Genomic DNA, 26,834 nt, shown 5'->3' with positions numbered 1-26,834 from the left:
GGCGCCTGCGAGGTGGAGACGGACCCAGCTGCACCGCCTCCGCCTCCTCCGCCGCCCCGCTGGCCCTGAGCCCTCGCACTCCAGTCTCTGGCCGACCCCTAGTGTCTGCGTCCCCGCGTCTCCACGTCCCGGCTCCCGCATGATGACGCTCAAGGCGAGCGAGGGCGAGGGCGGGGGCAGCATGCGTACAGCGCTCTCCGACCTCTACCTAGAGCACTTGCTGCAGAAGCGCAGCCGGCCCGAGGTGAGCGGGCCCCCTGGGTCCCCCGGTCGCGGGGTGCGGGGCCAGGACTCTGCACCGGGTGTGCTGCCCGCCGCGGGACCTCCCCCGTCTACGGCCCTGGCCCCAGAGGGCCTGTCCTCGGGGGTCCTGTCCCCGGGATGAAGGCCGCGGCCGGCAGCACTGTGTGCTGGAGTTTCGGGTGCGCCGGGTGGTTGCCCCCAGCAGCCAGCCCTTCTAGGTGGCAATCACGAGGGGCCGAAGCCTGGACAGAGCCCTTATTAAGGTCAGGGAAACTTCTCCGTGGACAGAAATCAGGGTGACAGAAAGACTTCAAGGGACAGATCCAAGAATAGGTCTGCTTCGTTGCTGTTCAAATGCTTGCGTTTGGTCAGTAGAAAGGGCTGTGAAAGCCAACTCAGGCTCTAAAGTGCCCACTCACTGTCCCTCTGCATTTAGGCAGGACCCCTTGTGCTAGAGTGCATATGTGGTAGCCTGCGTATATTTGTGGGTGGACAAGGAATGCAAAGATTTCAGAGATAATCCTGCACTCCACATTCTCTGTGATGCCCTGTGAATACCTCGTGATCTCTGTCCTTAAAGATGCCCACAGGGAGGTTGATCATTTTCTTATTATGTCACATAGATCTGGGTGTGGGTTGCACCCAGCAAGGTAAGGTTGTCATCCAGAGTATCTCAGGCTGGGGCACGGGAATGCTCCCTCCCTTCCCTCACTCATCTGGAGGCCGAGGCCGGCTCTCAGTCAGAGCTGTCAGACACAAGACAGGCCAGTGGCCCCTCCATGGGGCCTGGCCTTCTTCACAGCATGGTGGCCAGGTACCAGTGAATGTCTACAGAGAGTTGGGGGCAGACAGAGGGGCAGAGAGAGCACGCCAGACTGGCGCTTTGGTGTCTTTGATGACCCAGCCTCAGAAGTCCCGTCGTCAGTGTTTCTTTGACAGCAGGGTCCTCTGGGCACGCCCATTTTCACTCACTGTTTCTAAATGCCTTGTAAGTGGATCCTCAGAAAGGTTTGCTGAATTAATAAATGACTGAAGAGGTGGACATTAGTGATTTAGTGCGACCTTCTGCTTTCACAGATGAAGAAACTTAAGATCCACGAGGCAAAGCAAACAGTAGAGCTGCAGTCTTTGGGCTGGGTGTTATTAGTTCAAGGTAAACACTGATAAACCTGAGAACAGAGGCTGATTTTTTGTATCTGCAGAGTCCAAGCTCAGTGTACTCTCTGCTTCGCCACATCGCCCTCCCTTCATACTGTCCTCAATGCGGTGTTCACACCAGTCTGTCGTTTCTGTGGCGGGGAAGACACTTGTTATTCAGATGACAAGGCGGAAGTTATGAACCACCTGGGTCCCTGGGAGTTTGGACATGTGATTATTTTTCTGCCCTATAAGCAGCTCACTTGGCTGAGCCTTAATTCTTTCAAAAATCTCTCTTTATTAAATTTACTTTTGGCAGCTTTATTGAGCTATAATTAACATACATATAACTCATGAATTTAATTGTGCATTTTAATGGGATTTGACAAATACATATGGTCCTGTAACTGTCACCAAAATCATGATCTAGAATATTTGCATCACTCCAGAAAGTTTCCTCGTGGTCCTCGATAGCCAGTTCCCCCAACTCTGGAAATCTGCAAATCATTTTGCCTTTTCAAGACGGTCTTATAAATGGAACCCATCTGTGTGGACTCTTTTTCTAGCCATTTCCTTTCACTCAGCATAACCTGCCTCCCTGACCAGACCTGTGTAAACCGTATGCGCAGGTTGAGAGATTGTCTGCCTTTTTGAAAAGACACCCTATCGCTATCACTACGAGAGTTATGTTGTGAGTGCACCGTCTGAGTAAACAGCACTTTTTACGGAGCTGTGAGTTTATCCTAAAATCCTGGCTACGCTCTGTGGTTTAGCCCATTTGTTTGGGTGTTATTAAAGGGTTTGAAGTAGCTGAAATTAGAAAACTTACTACATCCCTGAGTGAAAGAGTACCCAGATCTGCCAAGGTGTGGGCATCAGAGGGAGAATCTCCACGCGCTGACAGCTGCCTCGACACCACGAACCTGCTGATACTTCTTTCATTTTTTTTTTTTTTAGATTCAAAAGGAAAGTTTATTAGAGGCAGAGTGAGAGGGACCTGATACTTATTTCTTGAGCTTAACCTTCCCTTTGAGGCTCTTGGAAGTCTTTGCTGTCAACACTAGGCTGCGCCTCTCACTTGCGTGTGGCCTTGGGCTGAAGCTCTCTGTCCTTGGGGGTCTCTTCTCTGCTTGGAGGGTCGGGGCGATGTTTACCAGAGGTAATGCTTGTCAAGCACTTCAAACCTCATGAGACGTTGACCTGCTCTGGAACATCCAACATCTTTCTTAAGAGCCCCATGCCCAGTAGGAGTGAACACATCTTCCTATCCTGGCAAGAAGCAGGAAAACCTGGGAGGAAGTTGTTCGCTTTAATGGAATTGTTGCCGAAGGCTTCATTTAAGGGGATCGCTTTCTGTGAAAGTTCTAGACTCAAAACCCAAAGTTTAACTTTTGACCGTAGTCTGCATATAATGTTGAAAAAGTATTGTGCAATGATGATTTGGCCAGAGGTTTGAACTGTAGCCTGTCTCCCATATTTAAGTTTAGTTCCTTCCTTGGAGAAACTCATTTTATAGGCTCTCTCTGGCCTTATTCTTTATAATAGTATCCGTTAGTGCATGTCAAATTGGTTGTAAAATGCTTTTCTGTTCAGTCTTATTTCAAGCAACACTTTTCCCACGACCCGAAGCAGTAGTCAAGAATCTCTGAACATTCACTCACATCCAAAGATGGCCTAACAGATAAGTCAGGCCCCGGGTGAGTTTCCACTAAAAAGACCCGTCGATTGCTTCCTAAGCCAATAGATAACAGCCTTACTCCGTACTGGTCATCATTCATTCTGACCTGCCATGTACAGGCCTGGTGCACAGAGGCAGGTGTAGGGCGCTGTGAAGCTTTTGGAGCCTGAGTCTTTTTTCTTCACAGAAAGGATAGTAGAAAATAAAGTGTGATTTTCAGTTCATTCACCCCTCTCCCCACGTTCCCAGTACAAGGTGCGGTCTCAGCCAGTATGACTCCTGCCCTGCCAGTCCCTTCCAGGGATTTTGTGACTGCCCATCAAAACCAAAGGACTTGGTATATACCGTGCAGATAAGAATCGGGGATCTTTATGACCACTCGGAGGCTAAGCGGATTAGAGTTTTATCATTTAATTCTAGTCAATATTTTAAATTAGAGAAGATAACCTTTTCTAACTCATTCATTCTCTGACACTGAATTAGACATTCCAGATCAAGGTCAGTTCCCTTAAATCAAACTTTTTCTGACCTTGGCACTATTGACATTTTGAGTCTGGTCATTCTTTGTTGGGAAAAGTAATAATACCCACCCCACTCCCCGGTTGTGGCAATCGAAAATGTCTTGGGACATTGCAAAATGTACCTTGGGACAAAGGAGACAAGTCAGTTCACCATTGCATTGATGCAAGGACTGTCCCTAAGCAGTGAATTGCTCAAATCTTTCAGCGCGGCTAAAAAATGAGGACTAGAGGTCTCTGGGTGTGGAGTGTAGAAAGGCAAGACTGAATAACCCAAATTTCCAGAAGTGTCTGGGTGTAGGGGAAGTGACCTCAGGGGTGGGGACAGGAAGAAAAACTCTGAATTAGGGAACCAGAATACAACTTTCGCAACGTGGAATTTTCTGATCCTTCGCTTATAAAGAAGTATACATGAGCAACCTCCATGTATATGTTTTGCTCAAAAGTCACCTTTCCTGCAAGGCCTTTTTTGGACACCCTATTTGAAGTGGCGGCCCCTCCTCAGCCCCGGGTCTGCCTTATTTTCCTCCGTAGTAGATACCATCATCCTTTTTCACTCCCTTCACCTTTCCCTCCCTTTTTTAATTTTTCAATTACAATTGGCATTCAGTTTTTTTTAGTTTCAGGTGTACAGGATACTGCTTAGATATTAAGATAAATTACGAAGTAATCCCCCTGATTAGTCTGGTACCCACCTGGCACCACACATAGTTATTATAATATTATTGACTGTATTCCCTGTGCCGTACCTCACATCCCCGTGACTGTTTTGTAACTACTAATTTATACTTCTTAATCCCTTCCTCCTTTTCACCCAGCCTCCTATCTCCCCTCCCAACTGGCAACCATCAGTTCTCTGTATCTGAGTCTGTTTCTCTTTCGTTTATTCATTTATTTTTTCCTTAGATTCCGCACATAAGTGAGATCATATGGCATTTATCATTCTCTGTCTGACTTATTCCACTCAGCACAATACCCTTTAGGTCAGGGGTCCCCAATCCCTGGGCCGTGGACCGGTACCTGTCCGTGGCCTGTTAGTAACCGGGCTGCACAGCCAGAGGTGAGCGGCGGGCCAACGAAGGAAGCTTCATGTGTATTTGCAGCCGCTCCCCAGCGCCAGCATCACCGCCTCAGCTCCGCCTCAGATCATCAGGCATTAGATTCTCATAGGAGCGCCGGTCCCTGGTGCCACAAAGGTTGGGGACCGCTGCTCTAGGTCCATCCATGTTTCGCAAATGGTGAGATTTCATTCTTGTTTTTGGCCGAGTAATATGTACCACGTCTTCTTTATCCAGTCATCTAAGGATGAGCTCCTACGTTAGAATAGCCACATCTTGGCTCCTGTCAGTAACGCTGCATTGAACATAGGGGTGCAGGTATCTTTTCAAATGAATCTTTTGGATTTCTTTGGATAAACACCCAGAAGTGGAATTGCTGGGTCATAAGGTAGTTCTATTCTTTCTTTCTTTTTTTTTTTTCTTAGTTTTTTGAGGAAACTCCATACCGTTTCCCATAGCGGCTGCACCCATTTGCAGCCCCACCAGCAGTGCACAAGGGTACCCTTTTCTCCACGTCCTCGCCAACTCCTGTTGATACATGTCATCATCTTCCTGGGATGAGTACTCGTCCTCTGGGAGGTGGGTTCCAGCCCCCCTGGGGTGCAGCTCTCTCAAGTCGTGTGGAAGAAAAACCCTACTGACACTTGGGCTCCAGGCGAGGAGATGACTTGGGAGCAGAGTGTGCCCTGCAGCTCTGAAAGGAACGAACTTCCGTCGGTAGCGGTTTGGGCCCCTAACACAGAGGGACGTGTGGTGCCTGCGTTCTCTACTTGAACTCTCACAGACTCTGAAATCTGTGCCCTTAGTTGACGTCCCAGAGCTTGAGACTCACTAGCCCTTTACCTTCGGACAAGTTTCTAAACTGTTTCACGCTAGATGGGGAGGAGGATTTCACACGTGGTGGCCTGTGCACGGTCCAGGCGCTGTCCGACAGCAGTTTCTGGCTCAGCAGCCCTGTGTTTCTTGCTGTGTGGGGCTACTTGGGTTTCCTGTTTTCCTTCCGTGGAGAGAGAAGCCTTGGCCTGTGTACATAGTACACTGGGTAGATAAAGCGCATTGGCAAAAGATCTTGAGACACTTGGCCTTTGGATCGATGTGTGTTCTCCAATGGATTTACTGCCTGAGAAACAATGCACCTAGTTAATGTGTAATTTTAAGACAGTACTTGCCAGAAAGTACTGGCTCTTAGGCCTCCCTCTCCCCCACATCTCTTTTCCCCAGCTCCTGTTTTTTTGTGGTTTTCTCAGTTTGCCTTGTGTTTTGTTTTGTTTTGTTTTGTTTTTTACCCCAAAGTGGAATAAGATGTCAGGGTGGTGGGCAAAGAATGGGGGTGTCGGCATGCCCAGGGTGTCACCTTCTTGGTCTGGACCTTCTCCTGAGTCTCTTTGCCAACCGTGGAGTTGGCACAGAGCCTCACAGGAGGCTGGACTGTGCTCGTTCTTTCCTATGGTTACCATCACTCGTTTGTAATCTGGCCGTTTGGATGAGAAAACCAAGTTTAAGTGCCCCTGCTCCGTTCACGTCCCGCCCCCGCCCAAGTCTGTTTTTCATCTCTTTTTTAATCCCAACTTCCTTTGAGCAGCTACCTCTGCCCTTTGAACCCCACTGCAGATGTTTCCTCTGGGGGGGCTTGCAGAGCAGCGGGCCTGCCACTCCAGCAGTTTGTGGGGCTAAAGGCCAAGAGACTGCAGAGCAGAGGCCAGACGTGGAGTCGCACAGCCGTGGGTGGGTGTTTACTCCCAAGTTTCTCCCACATCTGAGCAGTCATCTTCAACCAGAGCCACTCCCGCCTTGCCTTGTCATTGGGTGGGGGCGGGGGGTGGTGGCCAGTGTAGCCCTGGGGCTTCTCATATGCACTGGGGATGAGGGTAGGGGTTTTGAAGTGGTAAAGTGAAGAATGCAAAATGGAACCTTGACTGTTTGTTCAACATTGCTTATGTCACTTCCCAGTCACGTGGTGGTGGTGGTGATAGTGGTGGCAATGACTGAAAAAACAGCGGCACGTGCCATGGTAGTCGTTCATGTCACCAGTGAATGTCGAGGAAGTTCCTGGTAGAGCCGGCCCCGTTCTAGGTGCCGGGGCCCATGAGGGAAGACAGCTCACGAAGACCTCTGCCTGTGTGGGACTTCCATTCTGGAATAAACGGAATAAACAAGTCAGACATACACAGCACATTGGAATGCGTTGCCAGCCGTGCAAAGAGGGCGGAGGAGATCTGCGAGCCAGGACAGGGGCCTGGCGTGTGGCACCAGGAATGGATGAATGGGTGGGACAGACTGTAGTTGAACTTGTCAGCCTGGTAGGTCATCCCAAGTCAAATGCTAGCACCTTCCCCTTTCTCACGAGCTCAGTGTGTGCCAGCTGTGCAGACTGGGGAGCAGCGTCATCGGGCAGAACTTGTGTCTGAACCCCATTTCTTCTGGCTTTGCCTCCCGCCGAAGAGCAGACTTCTCTTTGGTCTGTCCCTGGGACTTCCTGTCTTCTTCTCCTCATTCCCATCTTCCTCACCATTCAGAAACCTCTGTGAAGCTCCATTTGCTAGTGTGAAGAAAGCGGACAACCTTGGTCTGTGTCCTTTGAACACTTACATCTAAGACAGTCTTAAACTGGGTGGAAGATATCTTTCCCGTTTATCATTTACGGTGGATAAATAAATGAGCAAAGGATAGCTCCCCATCATAGTTGGCTACTGAAGGGCACAGATGGTGGCTTAACCGTGTCAAGCAGTCCTGCACTTAATGTCATCTCTGACTCATGGTTCGAATTAAGTGATCGCCTTTACTGTGCGCACGCGTGTGTAGGCACAGACACCAAGTGTGAGTGTGTGTCTGCAGATCCTGCAATTTTCTGTAGTGAGGAGATATGGGGGCCTAGTTGAAGGAGTTTGTTGGAAGGTGAGTCGAGGAAAAGCTGGCCCTTCCTTTCTGAGGGAAGTTTCACTGAAGACAGGCACAGGAGAGGACTGAGTAGGCTGGATAGAGCGTGTCTCAGGAAGACATGGTGGCTCGGGGACAAGTTCATGGTGCAGAAGGTTGTGCTTTGCTTTTGGAAGCCTTACTATCGAGGCTGGTTCTTCCGTTACCACGTCGGAGGTTTCCGTTGACCTTAGTCATCATTTGTAACTTCTGGGGTGAGTGTGATAGTGACTCTTAGTCATCGCAAAAGGGAATGACTTGATGGATAAGCACATTTGAAAGACCAACCTTTGGGATGGCAACTCTTGAACTTTTCTGCCTGGAATGTGTTCTGCCTCCGGTAAGCTTTGCTGAGTCCTTAATTTAAAGGCTGACAGGTTAAAATCGATCTTTGTAATAAAGCTGAATAATCAGTTCATCTGCCTTTTCAGGTACACTATCATGTAGGCTTGTCCCCCTTTCAAAGGTCATTTCGTATTCTGTGGACTGTCATTGTTTAGAACATGATATAGGGGTCCGCCAAGTCTGGAAACGCAGGCGAGTCGTAATAAATGATGTATCGATGTACACTAGAGCACATGATAAAATAACACGGTCCATGTATCCAGACTTTATGACCTTCCATCTGCTAATATAGTTAATCAACACACATAAATGGTAGTTGCTGATAAAGCCATAAAATTACTTTCTGACTTTGGTTTTCAGCTTTCTGAGCCCCACAATTACCAGTGATAAGAGATCCGTAAGGCAGGATCAAGGCAAGTCCTGCGTTTTACTAGACATGTGAGATTTGCGGCAATTATTCAATCAGCGGTCCTCGAATTCCTCATTCTGTGCAGTCAATCTGTAATACACGCACATGGTAAAAACATACAAATAGTGCAGATGGTTAATTAAAGAAAACGAATTCTCCCTTCCTACTGGACTCTGCTTTTTCTCTGGTTTTCTTGAATCTACTTAGGGAGACATTTGATCTCATGCCCTTTAAAGAGATCTGTGGCAGTAGCCACCTAGCTTTGAAGAGTTTTGACCACATGGTCTTAGGTCACCACAGACAATGCTTTGAGGACCTGTTTGGTCACCGCGTATCGTGCCCTCTTACTGTCCCATCCCAGAATATGAGTGGGAATCTCAGTCTGAAAACTGATCCTGAATACTGTATATTTCTCAAGGATCTATTGCCTGTACCCGTTCTTTCGCCCCAAGCTCTCTTGTAGTTCTTTGGTTGCAAACAAGTGCTACTTGTCAGCCATTCTGCTAGTTATTTTATGCAATAAGTTCAACTCTGTCTACTAGGAGCTCAGTAACAGGACAGTATCAAAACCACGGAACTGACATTCCTATGGTGCGTGAGTGTAGTTCTATGTCATTTTATCGCATGCAGATATATGTAACCACCACCACAATCAAGATAGATCGGGTAGGTTGAACGGTTCCATCAACACAAAGACCTCCCTGCTGCTACCCTTATATAGTCACATCTCGCCTCATTCCCACCATCCCTGACCTTTGACAACCACTAGTTCGTTCTCCATATCTATAATTTTGTCATCCCAAGAATGTTATATAAATGGAATCATACAGTATGCGACCTTTTGAGATTGGCTTTTTTTCACTCTTCAGAATGCCTTTTAGATCCGTCCCAGGCTGTTGCTTGTATTAATAGCTTGTTCCTTTTTATTGCTCAGAAGTGTTTCATGATGTGGATGGACCACAGTCTGTTGAACTGCTCGCCTATAGTAGGCCATTCTGGTTCGTTCCAGGTCTTTGGTCTTATGAAGAAAGATGTTATGAACCTTCATGTACAGGTTTTGCACGAACTTTTCTCAAAGTGCCAAACCGTCTTCCTAAATGGCTGTACCATTTTACATTCCCGCCAGATGGATGAGCGATCAGTTTCTTCACCTTCTTGCCAACATTTAGCATTGTTACTATTTTTTAACCTTAGCTATTCTGACAAGTGTATAGTGGCGTCCCATTAATGGTTTTAATTTGTATTTCTCCCTGATGGGTGGTGATATTGAACATCTTGTCGTATCCTCCTTTGTCATCTTTCCTTACATATCCCTTTCATGAAATATATGTTCAGTAAATATTTGCTCATTTTCTAATTAGATCGTTTTTATAATTGAGTATTGAGCATTCTTTATACGTTTCAGACACTAGTCTTTTGTTGGATATGTGGTTTGTAAATGTTTTCTGTCAGTCCATAGCTTGACTTTTCATCATCACATAGACTTTCGCAGAGCAAAAGTTGTTAATTTTTAAGAGGTCCAATTTATCCATTTTTCCTTTTATGGATGCTGCCTTTTGGTGCCAGGAACATGAATTCTTTGTCTAGCCCTAAATCCTGATGATTGTCTCCTGTTTGTTTGTTTGTTTGTTTGTTTGTTTCTAAAAAAGCGTTCTAGTTTTAACAGTACGTTTAGGTTAGTATTTCCTTTTTTGCCTGTGGGTATCTGATTACTTCCGCACTACGTGTTGAAACGTCTATCCTTCCTCCATTGAATTGGTTTTGCACCTGTGTCAGAATCAATGGGCATATCTGCGTGGGTCTATTTCTGGGTTCTCTATTTTGTTCCGTCGATCTATGTGTCTATGCCACACGGTCTTCATTACTTGTAAGTATATAAGTCTTGAAACTGTGTGCACTGGTTCCTTCCGCTGTGTTCTCTTTCAAAATTGTTTCGCTGTTCAACGGCCTGTGCCTTTACATCAGGTACTTGATTTTTTTCAAAGCCATTCAGAGGGGCTTTCAGTGTAACCTACATGGATCAGGCGAGTGAAGCCGCTTGTGTATAAGGAAAATAGCATCCCAGGTGCAGGGGAATCAGCCACCAGCAGGTGGCTTCTGTACCAGGGAGCAGAGGGGATGCCCTGGAGGACGTGTGGCCACCACCAGGGGGCAGCCATTCTTCAGCCTGACCCAACAGCTTGATCCCACTCGTTGCTTATCCCAGTTCGCCCCAATCTTGTTTGGGATGGCAAGACCCCAATTCAATTCTTATTTTCTCAGTCCCTTTTGCAGCCAAGGATGGCCACGTTCTTTAGTTCTGCCCAATGAGACATGAACAGATGTCCCCTGGAGAAGTTCTGGGACAGATGCCACTGCCCTGGCCCTTTTTCCTTCTTCATGCCGTGAAAGTGGAGCTGAAGGTTGGATTGGCAGCTTTTCGGGAGATGTTTTCACCCTAAGCCTCATTCCTTGTGTTTTCTGCACAGGGACTTCAGAGCCCCAAACTTTCGTGTCTGTGGAGTTGACACAGTTGTCCCCTGATGACTTCTCCATGTTTTCTTCCTTTTTGTGTTTTTATTTCCTTTCCCCCATGCTCCGATTTACGCAGGACCTGGGGTGCACTCACGTGCCTAAGCCGTCGGCTTGAACCCGAATCCCAACCACTTGTGCAAATGCTATCTCACCAGAATACAAAGCATCGCCTTTGTAGAGCTTTTAGGAATAACAGATTTTCATTTGCCTGTATAGAAATAAACTAAAACTGAAAGAATGCGTGAAAATTTCGAAGCTGAACATTTCCTTTAGCGGCATCTTTCCGGATGCTAAATCTATCCTAGCGCTTCCCTACAGAGAGGCTTCCACAGCATCTTAATGACAATTACATTTGTAGTTGAAGCACTGAGAGGTCTAGAAACTTACTCCAAGTTACCCAGATGTTAGTGGAGAGTCAGGACTCAAATGCAGACAGTTTGTGTATGTTTCTTCTAAAAGGTACGCCTGAGATTTGTAACCTGTGCTGTCTTTTTCCTCTTACTGATTTTTATTAGGGGAACACATGCACACAGTAAATCATTTGAAAGGTTTAAGCAGCTCACGGTGCATACAGTTTCTCTCTGCCCCCATCCTAAAGTCACTAGCTTTCCTTCCAGGAAGGAAGCACATTTGTCTCCTTCCAGAGATAGCTTATGCATTTACAAGCAAATCTGTATTCAGTTTTCGCTGTTTATGCTGATGATAGCATACCTTTCCCCACTGCGGTTTTTTCCCCCCCTCTGAACAGTATATCTTTAAGATTAACATCAGAACATCCTTTTCATTGCTACACGGGGTCTGTATGCCAGGATGCCCCCGTAAGGTGCAGCGTTAACTGTATTATTGGGTCATCTACTGTAGAGAAGCTTGAAGTTCTATGGAGTTCTGTGCTTCTAGGGATCATAAGTCAAATTTCTAAAGATAACCCTCTCGTGGACATTTCTGTTTTAAGACCAATGCCATATGACTCAGTGTCATGTGAATCTAGTTGCTTCGCGAGGCAGTTTCTCTTTCTTACTACTTCCCTCATTTGAGGCCACCCAATAGCTAACACTACTTCAAATGTCACCATCTTACCAGAGTTTCTACTGACCTCTTAGAAAGAATGAAGTCAATTAAAGTATCTTATGAGACATATGTACATCCATAAGCCTCTCCTCTCCTTGTCTCTAATCTTCCAGTTCTTTTCCCTCTAGGCCCTTGGGTAGGTCATTAGGCACTTCTCAGGAATGAATGAATGATGGATGAACGAGTGAATGAGTGAATGAATGGATGAACGAGTGAATGAATCTACATAGATAAATTTCTACTTCTCCTTCCCCACAAAGTGGATGAGAAGGAGCCCCACTCACAGCCCCACTGTCTTTGAGGGACACCCCTGGGCGTGGCTGGAATGCAGCTGCCACCCATTTTCAGCTTGTACTCAAATACCAAATTGACCCTCCCATAAACCAAACTCAGCCTGTACCTCCTCCTCCATATGGTTTTTGATTTAATATTTTATCTAGGGTTGGGGAGGGCACTTGTAGAAGTTTCTCCTTGGCCTTCCCACTGCGATAGCGCTTACCCTAAGACCTGGGCTACTTCAACGTTAATAAATTAGAACGATGAGAAAGAACTAGCAACGGGAACTGAGAAGGACCATTTCAAGAAGAAAGCGATCATCTATGAGATGTATAACCTCAGTCTAATCACGAAACACTGGACAAACCGAAATCGAGAGAATCTACGAAACAGTAGCCCTGTCCTCTTCAGAAATGTCAAGGTCATGAAAAGCTGAGGAGCTTTTCCAGATTAAGGGAGGCCAAAGAGATGTGCAACGTGACTGCAGTGCGTGGTCCTAGACTGGATCCTGGTCTGGGAAAAGAAAATGTACCCCTATAAATGACATCATTGGGACAGTTGATGAAATTTGAATATGAACCGAGGACAAGATGATAGTATTGTGTAAATTTTCATTGTCGAGAACGTTTTTGTTCTTAGAAAACACACGGAAGCGTTTATGGGTTAAGGAACATGGTGTCTTCGGATTATGCTCCGATGATTCAAAGTTTAAATTTGATAATTTGGAGAAAGCGCTGTGATGACACTGCTCTCCACGACTTTCGGTGCACGTGGCTACATGTCTCTGTCGAGTGGGAATGGCGGGGTTCACGCCCCCACCTGCGCGGCGTGACGGTGCCGGTTCCCTCCACAGTTTGCCTCTTCGCTCCCTTAATGCCATTTCCCACCCCACTATTCTGTTTGGAAATTTTCAAACTGACTGAAAAGGTGAAAGAATTTTACAGTAACACCTATTAGCCACACGTCCTCGATTCTACAATTGACACGTCGCTATGTTTGCTTTATGACATATCTGTCCAGCAAAAGCCATCCGTCCAGCCACATTTTTTTTTCTCGTTTCAAAATAAGTTGCAGACATCAGACTAGTTCAGCCCTCAAAGCTTCGGCGTGCACGTCATTGGCTGCGGTTCAATATTTCTTTATGTTTTTTTTTCTTTTTAATGTTGAGGTCGAGTTCATATACACTTAAATGTGCTGGATGAGTTTTAACAAATACATACACCTGTGTCACCCAAACCCCCACCATGATATTCATCACCGGCATCCCAGAAAGTTCTCTCATTCCCCTTCGCAGCCTACCCTTTCCCATCCCATCAGAGGCAGCTACTGTTTTAATTTTTTCACTGTAGTTTTGCTTGTTCTGACACCTCATAAATCGTGTCATATAATATACACGACTGTGCGTAAAGCTTCTTTCACTAACATAATGCTTTTGAGATTCAGCCATGCTGCTGCATGTAGCGGCGGATCAGCCCTTCATCGCTGAGCGGGATCCCATTATATGGATGTACTACAAGTGATTTATGTCTTGTCCTTCGATGATCACCTGTGCCGTTGCCACTTTTCAGCTATTACGGATAAAGCTGGCGTGAACATTCGTGTGCAAGCCTTTTTTTTTTTGCGGGCATATGTTCTCTTTCCTCTTGGGTGAAAATCTAGGAGTCAGATGGCTGGGACATAAGGTAAATGTGTGTTTAACTTTATATGAGAAATTGCCAAACTGTTTTCCACAGCAGCTACAGCATTTAGCGTTCCCACTGGTAGTGTGTGAGGAGTCCAATGCTTGCTATCGTGTCTTTTCATTTTAGTCTTCCTAGTGGGTGTGTAGTGGTATCCTGTTGTGGTTTTAATTTGTATCTCCCCCGATTACAGTGGCGCTGAGCATTTTTTCTTGGGCTTCCTGACTTTTCATATGTCCTCTGTGGTGAAGAGTCTATTCGAATCTATTGTCCATTTTTTTTTATTGAGTTTGTAAGAGTTTTTTGTTTTTTTGGGTTTTTTTTTTTTTTTTTTTTAAGTTCTGGACACAGGTCTTGTGTCAGATGGAAGTACTGCAGATTTTGACTCTCAGACCGTGCCATGCTTTTCCGGTTTCTCAACTATCTTTTGCTGAGTTTTTAGTTTTGCTAAAGTCAGTTGTTTGCTTTTGTGATTATTGCTCTCTGTGTCTACTGAACCTTTGCCTGCCTCAGTGAAATTTTTCAATGAACAGCTGTTCTTAATTTTAAAGTATTTACCTTTTTAGTTTTCATTTAATAGTTAGGATCGTTTATGTCATATGTCATGAAGATATGCCATTTTCTTCTAAAAGCATGGTTCATTTACCTTTCGTATTTGGAGCTGCGATCCATCTGGAATTGGTTTGCGTGTATAAAACAAGCTGGGAATCCACATTTATTTTTCCCGTATGCACAGCTGATTGATCTAGCACCATTTATTACAAAGACTGTACTTTCGCCACAGCACTGCAGTGTGTCACCTGTATCAGAAACCAGCTGACCATGTATGTGTGTGCGTCTGTTTCTACACTTTCTAGTCTGTTACACTGGTCTTTTTCATAAAGAGGTCTTGCTATCTAGTAGCGTAAGTTGTCCAGCTTTGCTGTCATCAAGACGGTGGGGGTGGGGAAGGGGTCAGTGGAGATGTCATCTTGGGCCGGTGGGCGACCTATGGTGATGTCCACTAGAGGTCGCTGCTTGGTTTCAGGTCGTATTATTGTTAACACGGGCCAGGGTCTGGTCCTAAGTTCCGAACTCTCCAGTCCAAAGAGAACTCGTTTGTAGCCTAAGAGAGGATTCGTGAGAAACTGACGCTAACCCGAATCCCCTTCACTGCTGTATGACGCAGAGTATTAAGAAGTAAAGAAGGAGGAGAGCTACTGCCTCTCACGCCCACCAGTGCTCCTGTTTGGAATGGCAAAGGCCATTGTCATCTGTGCTCAGTTCTCCCTTTTACTGGCACACGCCTACTGCAGTTGTCCCCTCTGCCTCTCCCGTTAGGAATTACTTCCACCCTGGGTCTTTGCTGTGGAGTGTGTGCATTTGTGTGTGTGTGTGTGTGTGCGTGCGCACCGTGTAGCTACACGGCCCCTTCCCAGGAACCCTCGGGTCCCAGTGTGCATTAGAAGTCGGCATTTTTCAAATCGTATTATATTTGATGTAATTCCCCCAGCAGGATCCAGGGCAGCACCCTGCAAATCAAACACGTTAATATTTCTGCGGCTAAGTGTATAAACATGTCTATTAAGTGGGCTAAATAAAGCTCACGAACAGCTTCACATCGATTCAAATGAGATCGGATGCCAAACTGATGGAATAACTGTGGTTTGCAGGTTTTAGAAGTGCAGCTACAGACTGTTTGTTTCATGCACTGCTCTATTGTTTTGACCTCACAGGCCGTGTCACACCAGCTGAATGCTGTGACCGAGGACATGTACACCAATGGGTCTGCTGCCACAGGTAGCCCTGCCCAGGCGAAGGGGCAGGAGGTGCGAAAGGTGCGACTCATACAGTTCGAGAAGGTCACAGAGGAACCCATGGTAATTCCTTGTCATATTTTCATCGCTGCTTGCTCTCGACCTTATGAGTCACTGTGCCACAAGAGAGTCAGAAGGCTGCTCGTGCAGTAGCAAAGCAGCCAGCTCTCATATTGTCTCTGTCTCCAGCTCCCGCCCCTCCTCGGAGAAGGCTTCATGCCCGTTCTAGTTGAGGACCACCCCGAGGATAGACAGGAAACATTTTTCCTGAGAAATTACCTTCAGTTGTCTTTATTGCAGGGAATCACTCTGAAGCTGAATGAAAAGCAGTCGTGTACGGTGGCAAGAATTCTTCACGGTGGCATGATTCACAGACAAGGTACTCTGTCGGGGGCCCTAGGCTGCGTTTCATTCACCTCAGTGGCAAGGGACGTGAAGCTCATAATCTTCAAAACTGGGAGCATTTGTGCGTGTGTGCCTAGAGATTTGATCGTGGCTTAATAACTGCCTCGTTAGGATAATTGTGTGATGAATCTTCGTAGGAATTGCCCGCTGCCACTATCTCTCCCTCTGAGCATTTCTCATGTGTTTTCAGTTAGTTCATATTTGACCAATTACTATATGTGGCCCATCGCATTAGACTTTGAATACGCAGTAGCAAAGAAAACAGACCACCTCCGCCTCCTGGGGCCAACAGTTAAATTGAGGGAATAGACACTAAACATTTCCTACCCCGTTGGCTCCTACCCTTTTATGTTGAGTTTTGCGTCTAGAGTGGCACAAATATTGGTTAGCGCTCTTCACATAGACTCGACACATTGATGAAGTTTACCATTAGGTAGCATTTTAGGGTCTCAGCTAAACTACAACGGAAAAGAAATGGGGAACTCCTTTGTCTTGCTTTGTTATTCTTCTTAGTATGTGCAGGTGTGTCATACTCCCCTGGGATCTGTAACTACTCTAGCTCCAGGGAACTTTGAGGATGAGGTGCTTTTACTGTGCTATCAGTGTCCCAAGGTCAGGGAGGACGAGATAGTCTCAAACTGTGAAGCCTCGATGCGTCCCTCAGGGGACTCAAGAGAGCATTCATGGTCGCACAGTGTCAGTCCCGAGTATTTTACACACGATCTATTGTATAATATTCCCTAGATCGTGGTTCCTTTCTGTGGTATCTCGAGTTACATTGGCAGCTCTCGTTTGGACATTTACTCTTTTGTGGACTGATTTTCCATTTCGTGGTAGGCTCCCTTCACGTTGGGGATGAGATCCTAGAAATCAATGGCACGAACGTGACTAATCACTCAGTAGATCAGCTGCAGAAGGCAATGGTGGGTATTTTCTATGTCATTCTTTGCGTGAAATGTGGATGTACACTGGTGTCAGCATACCTCACTTTTCTGTCAAAGTATTTGTACCCCATTGAGGAAACTATTATCATTGGTAATCTTTATTCTGTGCAAGAAATGAGAGTTCTCTGCTATTATTAAGTAAACTTCTAAAACAAGGCAAATAGCCCAGAGCATCTATCTAGAAAGAACATTGGACTGGGTGTCAGAAGGCCTTGGTGTGTAATGGCATCTCTGAATCCCTGCTCTACTTTATTCTAGCCCTGTGATTTTGAGCAGGTGAATTAACTTGTCTAAATCATCTGCAAAATTAAGATAGTAATCCCTATTCTTATGTCACAGGTTTGTTGCGAAGAGCAAATGGGGTATTATAATGTAAAGTGAAGTGTGTTGTTTAGAGTCAGTCGATATTTGTTGAGCACCTACTATATGCCAGGCATTGCGCTTAGCATTTGAGCTAGCTGTACTGTTTTGCCCCTCAAGATTCTTCACCATCCTTCTCCGCCCCTACACACACCACAGATCATTCTTTTAACCGAAGCATTAAAAAGCCCTGGAGTATTGGGTGTAATTGGCCACCACTGGCAGGTGCCACACCGCAGACACTCAGCAGTGAGATGCTAGGGTACCTGTCAAAGAATGAACCGCAGACTAGCAACTCAGGAAAAAGTGTCATCTGAACCAAAATCTGGTCTCTCACTTGAGATATAGCTGAGGAAACTGAACCCTAAAGAGTTTTGAAACCTGCCCACAGTCACATAGCTATTTAAGGATACACCTGGGATTTGCTTTAATCAAAACTCTTTGCTTAGATTTCTGCCTCTGACCAAGATGAAGAACAGGGACTGTATTTACCCTGCCTCTTGAAATGACCCAAATCTTAAATGTCCATGCACCTAACGCCAGAGCTTCAAAATACTTGAAGCAAAAACTGGTAGAACTGCAAGAAGAAAAATACAAATCCACGATTATAGTCAGAGATGTCACTATCTTTCTCTTAATAATTGAAGAACAAGTAGGCATAAAATAAGCGAGGATATAGAAGATGCAAAGAACACTATAAAGCAACTTGACCTAACGGACATCTACAGAACACTCAACCCAGCAAAGTGTGTTGTCTGTCCACAATGAAATAAAATTAGAAATCAAAGACAGAATGATATCTGGAAATCCCTAAATATTGTAAATTAAATAACACACTTCTAAATAAGCCATAGGCCACAAGAAAAATCACAAGGGAAATTAGAAAATATCTCGAAGTGAGTAAAAATGGAAACTCGGTGTATCAGAGTTCGTGGCATTGCCACTAAGGCACTGTCAAAGCACAAGTTTAGAGCACAAAATGCCTATATTAGAAAACAAGAAAGATCTCGATCAGCGGCCTCGGCTTCAGCCTTAAGAAACTAGAAGGGCATAATTGACAAAATAAAGGCCAAAAAAAACCATATGATCATCTCAATATATGCAGAAAAAACTTTTGACAAAATTCAACCTCCTTCATTATAAAAATTCTCAACACGACAGGTATAGAAGGAACATATTTTGACATAATAAAGGCCGCATATGACAGACCCACAGTTAGCATACTCAATGGCGAAAAGCTGGAAGCTTTATCTTGAAGATCAGGAACAAAAGAGTAGAATAGCTATTTTTTGGAAAAGTAATTTGTGGATAGCTATTAAAATGTTCTTACCCTTTGATTTCCACTATGGGATTCTATTTTATAAAAACCAAAATGCATGTATATAATGACATATGTTCAAGGATATCTATTGCAGTGGATTGTAGTGAAAAAAATAAACTAGCACCAATCTCAGTGCCGTGGAATGGGGAGGATGGCTGAATAAAGCATGCTACATCCATAGCCAAAATTGCATATATTGTGTGTGCGTGCATGTGCATGTGCGTGTGTGTGTGTGTGTATATATATATGTGCGTGTAAATATTTGCAAATGTTTTTACGGGTGTAGAGAAAGGCATGGATATATGTGGGTTCATTTTAGGTACTTCCGGGGACCTTTTGTGCTCCAGAGTGGGGAGGAGGAGAAATGATTTGCTTCGTCTTCATCATTCTGTATACGGCTCCATGTCGTTATGCTGGTTTATGGAGCCCATGACACTCGCTTTGAAAGGGGAACTGTCCTACAGTATTTCAAAGTGTACAGTAAAGGTGGCTGATGGGGAAAAAGGTACATGGGACTTTGAGAGGAGAAAAATGAGTTTATGAAACCTCAACTCGTCCAAATTAGTTTTCCTTAAAATTTATTCCTCCCCACCACTTTTTTTTTTTGACTAGAAAGAAACCAAAGGAATGATCTCACTAAAAGTAATTCCCAACCAGCAAAATCGTCTTCCTGCTCTCCAGGTAGGTAGTGCTATTTTCTCTGTTGCAACGATGGCAGAATATTCAGGCTCAGTGTTGAGGTCTGATTGAAGTGATGTGACTCTAATTTTTATGTTCGAAGTGTCTCACAAATGGAGCTGCCAGATGCTCTCTAACTAAACCAGCATCCATTACAAACAGGCAGGCCTTCTTTCTGACTCCCAGCATGGCTGGTACTTTGCTGCCTATTTGTAATGAATGAGAAAGGAAAGGCCAATCTCCTGATCCTACAACGCAAGAGGAAAATGGGCAAAGAGAATGAAGAGGTCATTCACAAGACGAAAAATACGAATGGCTTCGAACATATGAAAAAATATCCAATCTTACCGGTCATCAAAGAGAGACATAGTCTGGACAGGGCTTTGGCAGATGAATGTAGAAAAAGGGGGGGTTGTTTGTTTGTTTGTTTGTTTTAAAGAACTGAAGTTTCAGACGTGGTCCCATAGCGTAGCGGTGAGCACGTCTGCTTTACACACAGAAGGTCGTGGGTTCACACCCCAGTGGAGCCACGATCCATGGTCTATGGCCGTGCCACCCTGAACAAGCCCGATGTCTGATCTCGGAAGCTAAGCAGGGTCGGGCCTGGTTAGTACTTGGATGGGAGACCACCCAGGAAGACCAGGTGCTGGAGGCATAAATAATAATAATAAATAAATAAATAACTGAAGTTTCTGTTGCAGATGACTTTAATAACAGGCTCAGGGTCTATAATAGATATGTATGTGTTCACGTTTTCAATTTCTTGCTGTGTCACTTTTGGTAAATTGTATTTTTCAAGGGATTTGTCAAATGTATTGATGTGAAATCGTTCATAAAATCTTAATAACCTTTTACACATCTCTGGGATCTCTGCTGATCTCGACTGGGAAATCGTATCTTCCCTGTTTTCTTTTTTCTTTTTTTTTATTATTCGATATTAGTTTCAGATATATAGCATAGCGGTTGGACATTTATATAATTTATGAAGTGATCCTCCCAATAAATCTAGATGCCATACATAGTTATTACAATATTACTGACTATATTCCCTGTGCTGTACGTCACATCCCCGTGACGATTTTGTAACTACTCATTTGTACTTAATTGTTTTCGGTTTCGTTTGTTCCTGGTCTTTATTATTTCTTTTCTTCTTTCTTTGGGGTGGATTTGTACCCGTCATCTTCCTATCTCAGGTAACCAGTATGAAATTCTGCTATGGCTTCTTCCAGTCTTTTATTTTCCTATGTATGAATAAATACTTTTTTAAAATGTCAACTATACTAGGTATTGTTCTTGCTTAATGATATTCTTATTTAGTGATCTATCAGCAGCATTTTGCAGAAGCATAAAATATTCTTTTACAAGCTGATTTTTATAGGCACAGGTTTATATATTCAGTAGATGGCCATAACTTAACCGAATTTCCCATTTTTGGAAAATTAAGTCATTTCCAATAGTTTACTGTTCAGTAACACTGTAGTGAACATATTTATCCATACACCGTAACTGACAACTTTTGCCTAGAAGTGGTTTGTGGGGCCAAAAGGTATCAGCTCAGACCCAATAACCACAAACATGTTGACGTGGAAAGGCGTTTCGTACCTTCTCGTTGCAGGGCTCGGGTCTGACTCCTCCACAGATACAGCAGTAACCAGTTCCGCTCACTTCCGCTCCCCTTCCGTTCTCACCTCCATGGTATTCATTCGATCCTGACCCTACTTATTTACAGTAGAACTTCCTACTTCAATGTGCTGATGCTGGTGTTTCTCTTGAAGCTGCCACCGCAGATCCCCTCGCCTTCTTTTACAGATGTTCATGAGAGCACAGTTTGACTATGATCCCAAAAAGGACAATCTGATTCCTTGCAAGGAGGCTGGACTGAAGTTTGTTACTGGGGACATTATCCAGATCATCAACAAGGATGACAGTAACTGGTGGCAAGGGCGAGTGGAAGGCTCTGCCAAGGAGTCAGCAGGATTGATCCCTTCTCCTGAGCTGCAGGAATGGTGAGCCGCTTTTATATAGGTGGAATTTGCAGACGGAACAGACCTATGCCGGCCACAAATCGTGGCTTAGGTTCAAAGCTGTGTCACCTTGCATGTAGTTTCTGTGGCTCCGCTAAGCCAACCTCCCAGCTTCCCTGGCATAATGGGTGGGAGGGGCAATGGCGAGTTGATAAGCTTGGCTGACAGGCCTTTATGGGAGAAGGAGCTAGAATAGCTCTTGTTCGCCTGCGGGCCTCTGTTTCCTCAAAAGCAAGTGGTTACTTGCTCTGAGTGGCAGCACTGGGGGTGGAGTCTTTCCTGGTCTCCCGCGTCCCAGGCTAGTGGCTTTCTGAGAAGATATCTTCTGAATCCTGAAGAAAACAGTCAACTTTGAAATATGTGTCCTTTATGCAAATTCCCAGTACATAGAACATGAGGTGGGAATCCACATTCGTTTTTCCCATACGTTCGTCTGATTGATCCAGCACCATTTATTACAAAGAGTACGCTTGCCCTACTGCACTGCAGCGTCACCTGTATCAGAAATGAGCTGAGAGAGGTGGGTGCCAACTGCCATCCAGACTAATGCAGGGGCGTCTTCCCAGGGCTCGCCCGCCCCGCCTCTCTGGAGAGTCCTCATGTGGGTGTTCAAATACCTGGCAGTGGAAATGTGTCCACATCCTCCAATCAGTGCGGCCCGACCCTCCCAGCCGGGTTCTTTCCAAGTCCCTCTTTGCAAGGCCCTTGTGCAGTCCTGAGAATGTAGTGTATGCAGTTGGCTCACGTGATTCTTCCCTCGCTTCCTCCCTACCGGTCTGAACCCTGCTCATCACAGACCCAGAACCGGCTACACGCAAGAGAGGCTGAGACAAGGGGAGGGGCGGAGGAGTAGAGGGGGAGAGAGAGAGGAAGAGACAGGGAAGTCGAAGGGGTGTTGGCAGAGGCCCCGAGAGTGAGAGGCTTCTTAGAAAGAGCAGGGATATGAGAGATTGAAGATGAGCGAGGATAGGTTGTGAGCGGGAGGGTGAGAGACTCATACAGACACCAAAAAAGAAAGACGAGCTGAGAGACCGAGGGGCGTCTAAGAGAGAGACACAGAGAAAGCGAGGGGCCGAGATGTGACGGGGAGAGGATGAATGTGAAGGGGGCGTGTTAGAGACGCACAGAGTATGAGTGGCTGGCAGAAGGCATGAGAGACAAGGAGAGGGGTCAAGGACAACACGAAGGTTTTTGGCAAGTGCAAAGGGAAGAAGGCCGATCGGTGCAGAGGTGTAGCGTAAAAGCAAAAGGAGGTCACCAAACCCTGTCACGGCATTTGACATCGAGGGTCCGCTGACATCCTTGGTCATCTTTTCCTACCAGGCGAGTGGCCAGTGTGGCTCAGTCTGCTCCAAGCGAAGCCCCAAGCTGCAGTCCCTTCGGGAAGAAGAAGAAGTACAAAGACAAGTACCTGGCCAAGCACAGCTCAAGTAAGCCTCCTGGGTGTCCTGTACGCCGGCTCCTGGCGGCAAAGGACAGGGGGTATGGTGTGCAGTGGAACATGCATGATGCAGAAAACATACCATTCCTTCTGGTTTCCTTTTATTACATTCAACTTCCCAATGCCAATACATTATAAGGGAAGGCTAGTGGTCTGCCTGCACCTGCTCATCATCTTCGCCCCTCAGGTAACCAACCCGCCCGCCTTCCAGACCTTTCTCAGTGCATTGCTGCCGTCAGCATGACCAGCTGGAAGATCTCAGCAACCCAGAGCTACATGTTTTACTGAGAACTAATTCTGGCTTTGTTTTTTGTTTTTTGTTTTTTTTTACCTACCATGATTGGAAATACAATATACTAAAATTACAGATGGGTTTTCAAGCAGATGGTAGATTACAAACGAGTGGGAATCTACCACTTGTAAAAAGCCTCCAAGCCGCCAGGAGCGCTCTAGAAAAAACAGGAGCGTGAGAAAATCACAGAACCTGACACGACCTGGCGCAATTTCACCCCAGCTCGAGAAATGAACATCGCTCGGTGTTCTTTGTCCCTAGTTTTTGACCAGTTGGATGTTGTTTCGTACGAGGAAGTGGTTCGGCTCCCTGCCTTCAAGAGGAAGACCCTGGTGCTGATCGGTACGTCCCCATCGCCCCCATGATGCTTTGCGAGTTAGAGTACATTTCTGGCCGCCTCCTTCCAAAAGAGAAAAGACGGTGGGGCAAAACATAAATAAATAAATAAAAGAAGTAAGAGATCTTGGGTTCTCCATAGAGAGCAGATATAAAGAATTTTCTGAGTTCTTACCAATACCCCATCTGGATTCACCCTAAAAGTGACACTAAACCTTACAAGCTCAAAACTGGGTTTTTGCTCTTGGGCTGTCTTTAGAGTTCGAATATGAGTTAGTCGGAAGGTGTGTTTTAGGGTTCCGGTAAGCTTTGCCAGGAAAAACACTGCCTTAAATTCAGTCCTGTTCATGTCGGGGAGCTCAGTGAAGCCAGTGCCCTTAGAAAATCCACAGAAACCACCGCGGTCAGCTCCTGCAGAAGTCACTGTTATGTACTGAGTCCCGACCCTTTGCCCTTGGAAGGAGTCTCCTTCCCCAGCACGAGGGACAAGGGATGCAAGGGCCTGAAGCCCCAAGTCGTCCTATGCTTAAAAGAATGCTCGCACGTGACCCTAGCCCGGAAGCTGTGCCGACTCACTCTTACCTGTTGACGATGTCAGGCTCTGAGACGTGAAAACCTGTACCCTGTTCCTACTCCTGTCCCCTGCGGGAAAGAAATGGAAGCCTTCATTAAAATCATAGCAAGCTGGATTCTCTCTTCCCTAAGTCTTTCTTCTCTCGCTCTGCAGGAGCCAGCGGGGTGGGTCGCAGCCACATTAAAAACATCCTGCTCAGCCGGAACCCGGAGAAGTTCGCGTACCCTGCCCCGTGTAAGTAGCTCTGGGGGCCTTGGAGTACCCCGTTCCACCCGAGATACTGTAGTGGTCTTTTTTGGGGGGAGGGGGAGTGGTTTACTTTAAATGTTTGATTATAAAAACAAAACACAGTTTAGAACACATACAAATTTATACCCATAATCATCGTGACTAACAACGTAACTACGTTGTTTTTTACTCTCTTCCGTGCTGTTCATATACGTAACAGAAGCGGAAGTAAACACCTCTATCCCGCTTTAAAAAATTAAGTGAGTGCTATGTTGTTAAAAACTTCTATTACTATTTTTTGCTTTATAAGATAAGCATTTTCTCATGTGCCTTAATCTCTTCGCGAGTTCTCTTCTCGTCTGCCGAGTGGCTATACTGTCATTTCCCAAGCTATCCAACTATTGACATCTCGGCTACCTCTATTTTCATGAAATGTCTTTCAAATCAAAGCAGCACTTGGGAGAGGCGCACACAGTCTCAGAGTCTGCAGAGTATGGTGGCGTATATTCCCAGGAAGAGATTCTGCTAATCAAAGTAGATAACCGGATTCTAAACCTGAGAGTAGTAGTTTTGTATTCTTTGCTTCTCCGTTTTGCTTTTGGGGACATTGTGACACATGTGGGGGCAGAAAGCAAATGGCCCTGGGTTGAAGGGTGAATGAAACCTAGAAGTAGAAATAACCAGGACAGGCTTGTCATTCAGTACGTTTGAATGAGAAGAATTGTTTTATAAGATGAGACGAAAGAGATGCATGTGCGGTTGGGGATTGAGGAGCATGATGAAGATGAAGATGAAGATGGAAAGCGAGAGAGGTCCAGTGGTGTGGGGGCGGGGAGGTTTGTGTCTCCAGCTACAATATCGGAGTCTGGCTTCCTTAGAGGCCGGTTTATACGAGCAGCAGTAAATGTCGTGACTTAGGAACATCCCAACATTTAACAATACGAGTTTCAATGAAACCAAAGCCGTCTTCTTTCCAAGCCAGGACAAGAAAACTTTAAATATACTTCCAAGAATACAGCCCATCCATTCTGTTTTAAAAATACTTCTCGCTGTTACTTCTCCATTTTTCGAGCTCTCGTGTTCCTGGAGCTGGCAGTTTGAGAGATGTAACTCACATTAGGGAAAATGACGATAGGAATTTTGCGTGTTGGGCTTTGCTTCTTGAAGGTTGAACATGTTCTGAGCCGCATCGTCTCGTGTCATCAGCCCTTAAAGATCCCGTGGGAGAAAACCCACTATTAAACTCTCTGCACCAAAGGCAGCTAGAGTCTCGGTCCTTGCGAGGACCCTGAGTTTGTCAGGGGCTTGGGTTCTCGTGCACAGATACGACACGGCCACCCAAGAAGAGTGAGGAAGACGGGAAGGAGTACCACTTCATCTCCACGGAGGAGATGACCAGGGGCATCTCCGCCAACGAGTTCTTGGAGTTTGGCAGCTACCAGGGCAACATGTTTGGCACCAAATTCGAAACAGTGCACCAGATCCATCAGCAGGGCAAGATTGCCATCGTCGACATCGAGCCCCAGGTGCGTAGGCCTGGAAGATCAGGAGCGGACGGGGCAGGGGGCGCTGGGTTGCAAAGCTCGTGGGAATCTCTGGGGAGCTCAGATTTGTTTCATATGCGTTCGGTGGGGTCATCTGGAACATGGACAGTGCTACCAGAAACACTGGAGATAGCACTGGGCTTGGTGAAGGCCAGAGATGCTTCTTAGGAGGACTGCGCCATGACGACGAAGTATTTTTTTTTTAAATCTGTTCTTCCTTCCTTCCTCCCTCCCCTTCCTCCTTTTCTAGACCCTGAAGATTGTTCGGACGGCGGAACTCTCACCTTTCATCGTGTTCATCGCACCTACGGACCAGGGAACTCAGGTAGGAAGGAGCGAGTGTGCAGGGTGGGTGGGGGTCCACACCCTGGGCCTGCGCAGACGGGGACATCAGCCCAGATCGCTGGCCAGAGTGCTGGCTGGGGCTCAGCTTCAGCTTGTGACCGAGTGTCCCATGAGTCTCCTGGCTACTGCTGTCCTTCCTGCGAGGCCACGAAGCCAAAGGGCAGACACGCATTCGATTCACTCAGCAGACACTTATTAAAGCACTGGCTAGGCCAGCGACCATGGGGACACGGTCATTGTTCCGGAAGTGCTCGGGGCACAGTGGCAGAGATGGACAGTTGGGTAAATCTTGACACTCTGGTGCGACGTGGGATCAATCAAGTAGGACTGAGAAGGGGACAGCACTGGGCCCCCCCGGGGGGTGTGTGCCCATGGGAGAGGAGAGCAAGGAGGCCAGGAACATACTGGTCTCCCTACTCCCACTGCCATCGCTACCCGCTCCACACCCACCCTACACACGCTTTGCCGCACCCCGCTTTTTCGCCCAGCACCATGGAGATCTCCTGTGTCACTGTGTAGAGAGCTTTTTATGTCTTAGCTGCACGCTCTCCCATTGCGCGGACGTAGCATGATTATTTACTATCACTATTGCCCTCTGGATGGCTAGTTGGGTTGTTTTAAAACTTGGACTATTATAAATAATACTGCAACCGACGGCCCTGTACATAGGGCATTTGCCAGGTGCGCAGATATATCTGTAGGGAA

At 46.0% G+C, this 26,834-nt stretch overlaps 1 protein-coding gene and 1 pseudogene across 1 annotated transcript in view; both read left to right on the top strand.

Moving 5' to 3' along the window:
* Window positions 1-16: 16 nt before the first annotated feature.
* MPP1 (membrane palmitoylated protein 1) overlaps window positions 17-26,834 on the top strand; it is a 28,461-nt gene continuing 1,643 nt past the window's right edge. The window contains exons 1-11 of the mRNA XM_006918826.3: window positions 17-244; window positions 15,557-15,700; window positions 15,938-16,016; window positions 16,880-16,965; window positions 19,280-19,348; window positions 21,155-21,351; window positions 22,693-22,799; window positions 23,364-23,444; window positions 24,166-24,246; window positions 25,564-25,766; window positions 26,035-26,109. Coding sequence (XP_006918888.1) covers window positions 140-244; window positions 15,557-15,700; window positions 15,938-16,016; window positions 16,880-16,965; window positions 19,280-19,348; window positions 21,155-21,351; window positions 22,693-22,799; window positions 23,364-23,444; window positions 24,166-24,246; window positions 25,564-25,766; window positions 26,035-26,109 — 1,227 coding nt within the window. The 5' untranslated portion in view covers window positions 17-139. The remainder of the gene's footprint in view (window positions 245-15,556; window positions 15,701-15,937; window positions 16,017-16,879; window positions 16,966-19,279; window positions 19,349-21,154; window positions 21,352-22,692; window positions 22,800-23,363; window positions 23,445-24,165; window positions 24,247-25,563; window positions 25,767-26,034; window positions 26,110-26,834) is intronic.
* On the top strand, window positions 19,885-20,000 carry LOC112485426 (annotated as a pseudogene).

Source organism: Pteropus alecto, unplaced genomic scaffold (assembly GCF_000325575.1).
Source record: "Pteropus alecto unplaced genomic scaffold, ASM32557v1 scaffold1998, whole genome shotgun sequence".
Taxonomy (NCBI): Eukaryota; Metazoa; Chordata; class Mammalia; order Chiroptera; family Pteropodidae; genus Pteropus; species Pteropus alecto.
The sequence above is the reverse complement of the archived record's forward strand: the minus strand, read 5'-3'. Positions and strand labels throughout refer to the sequence as shown.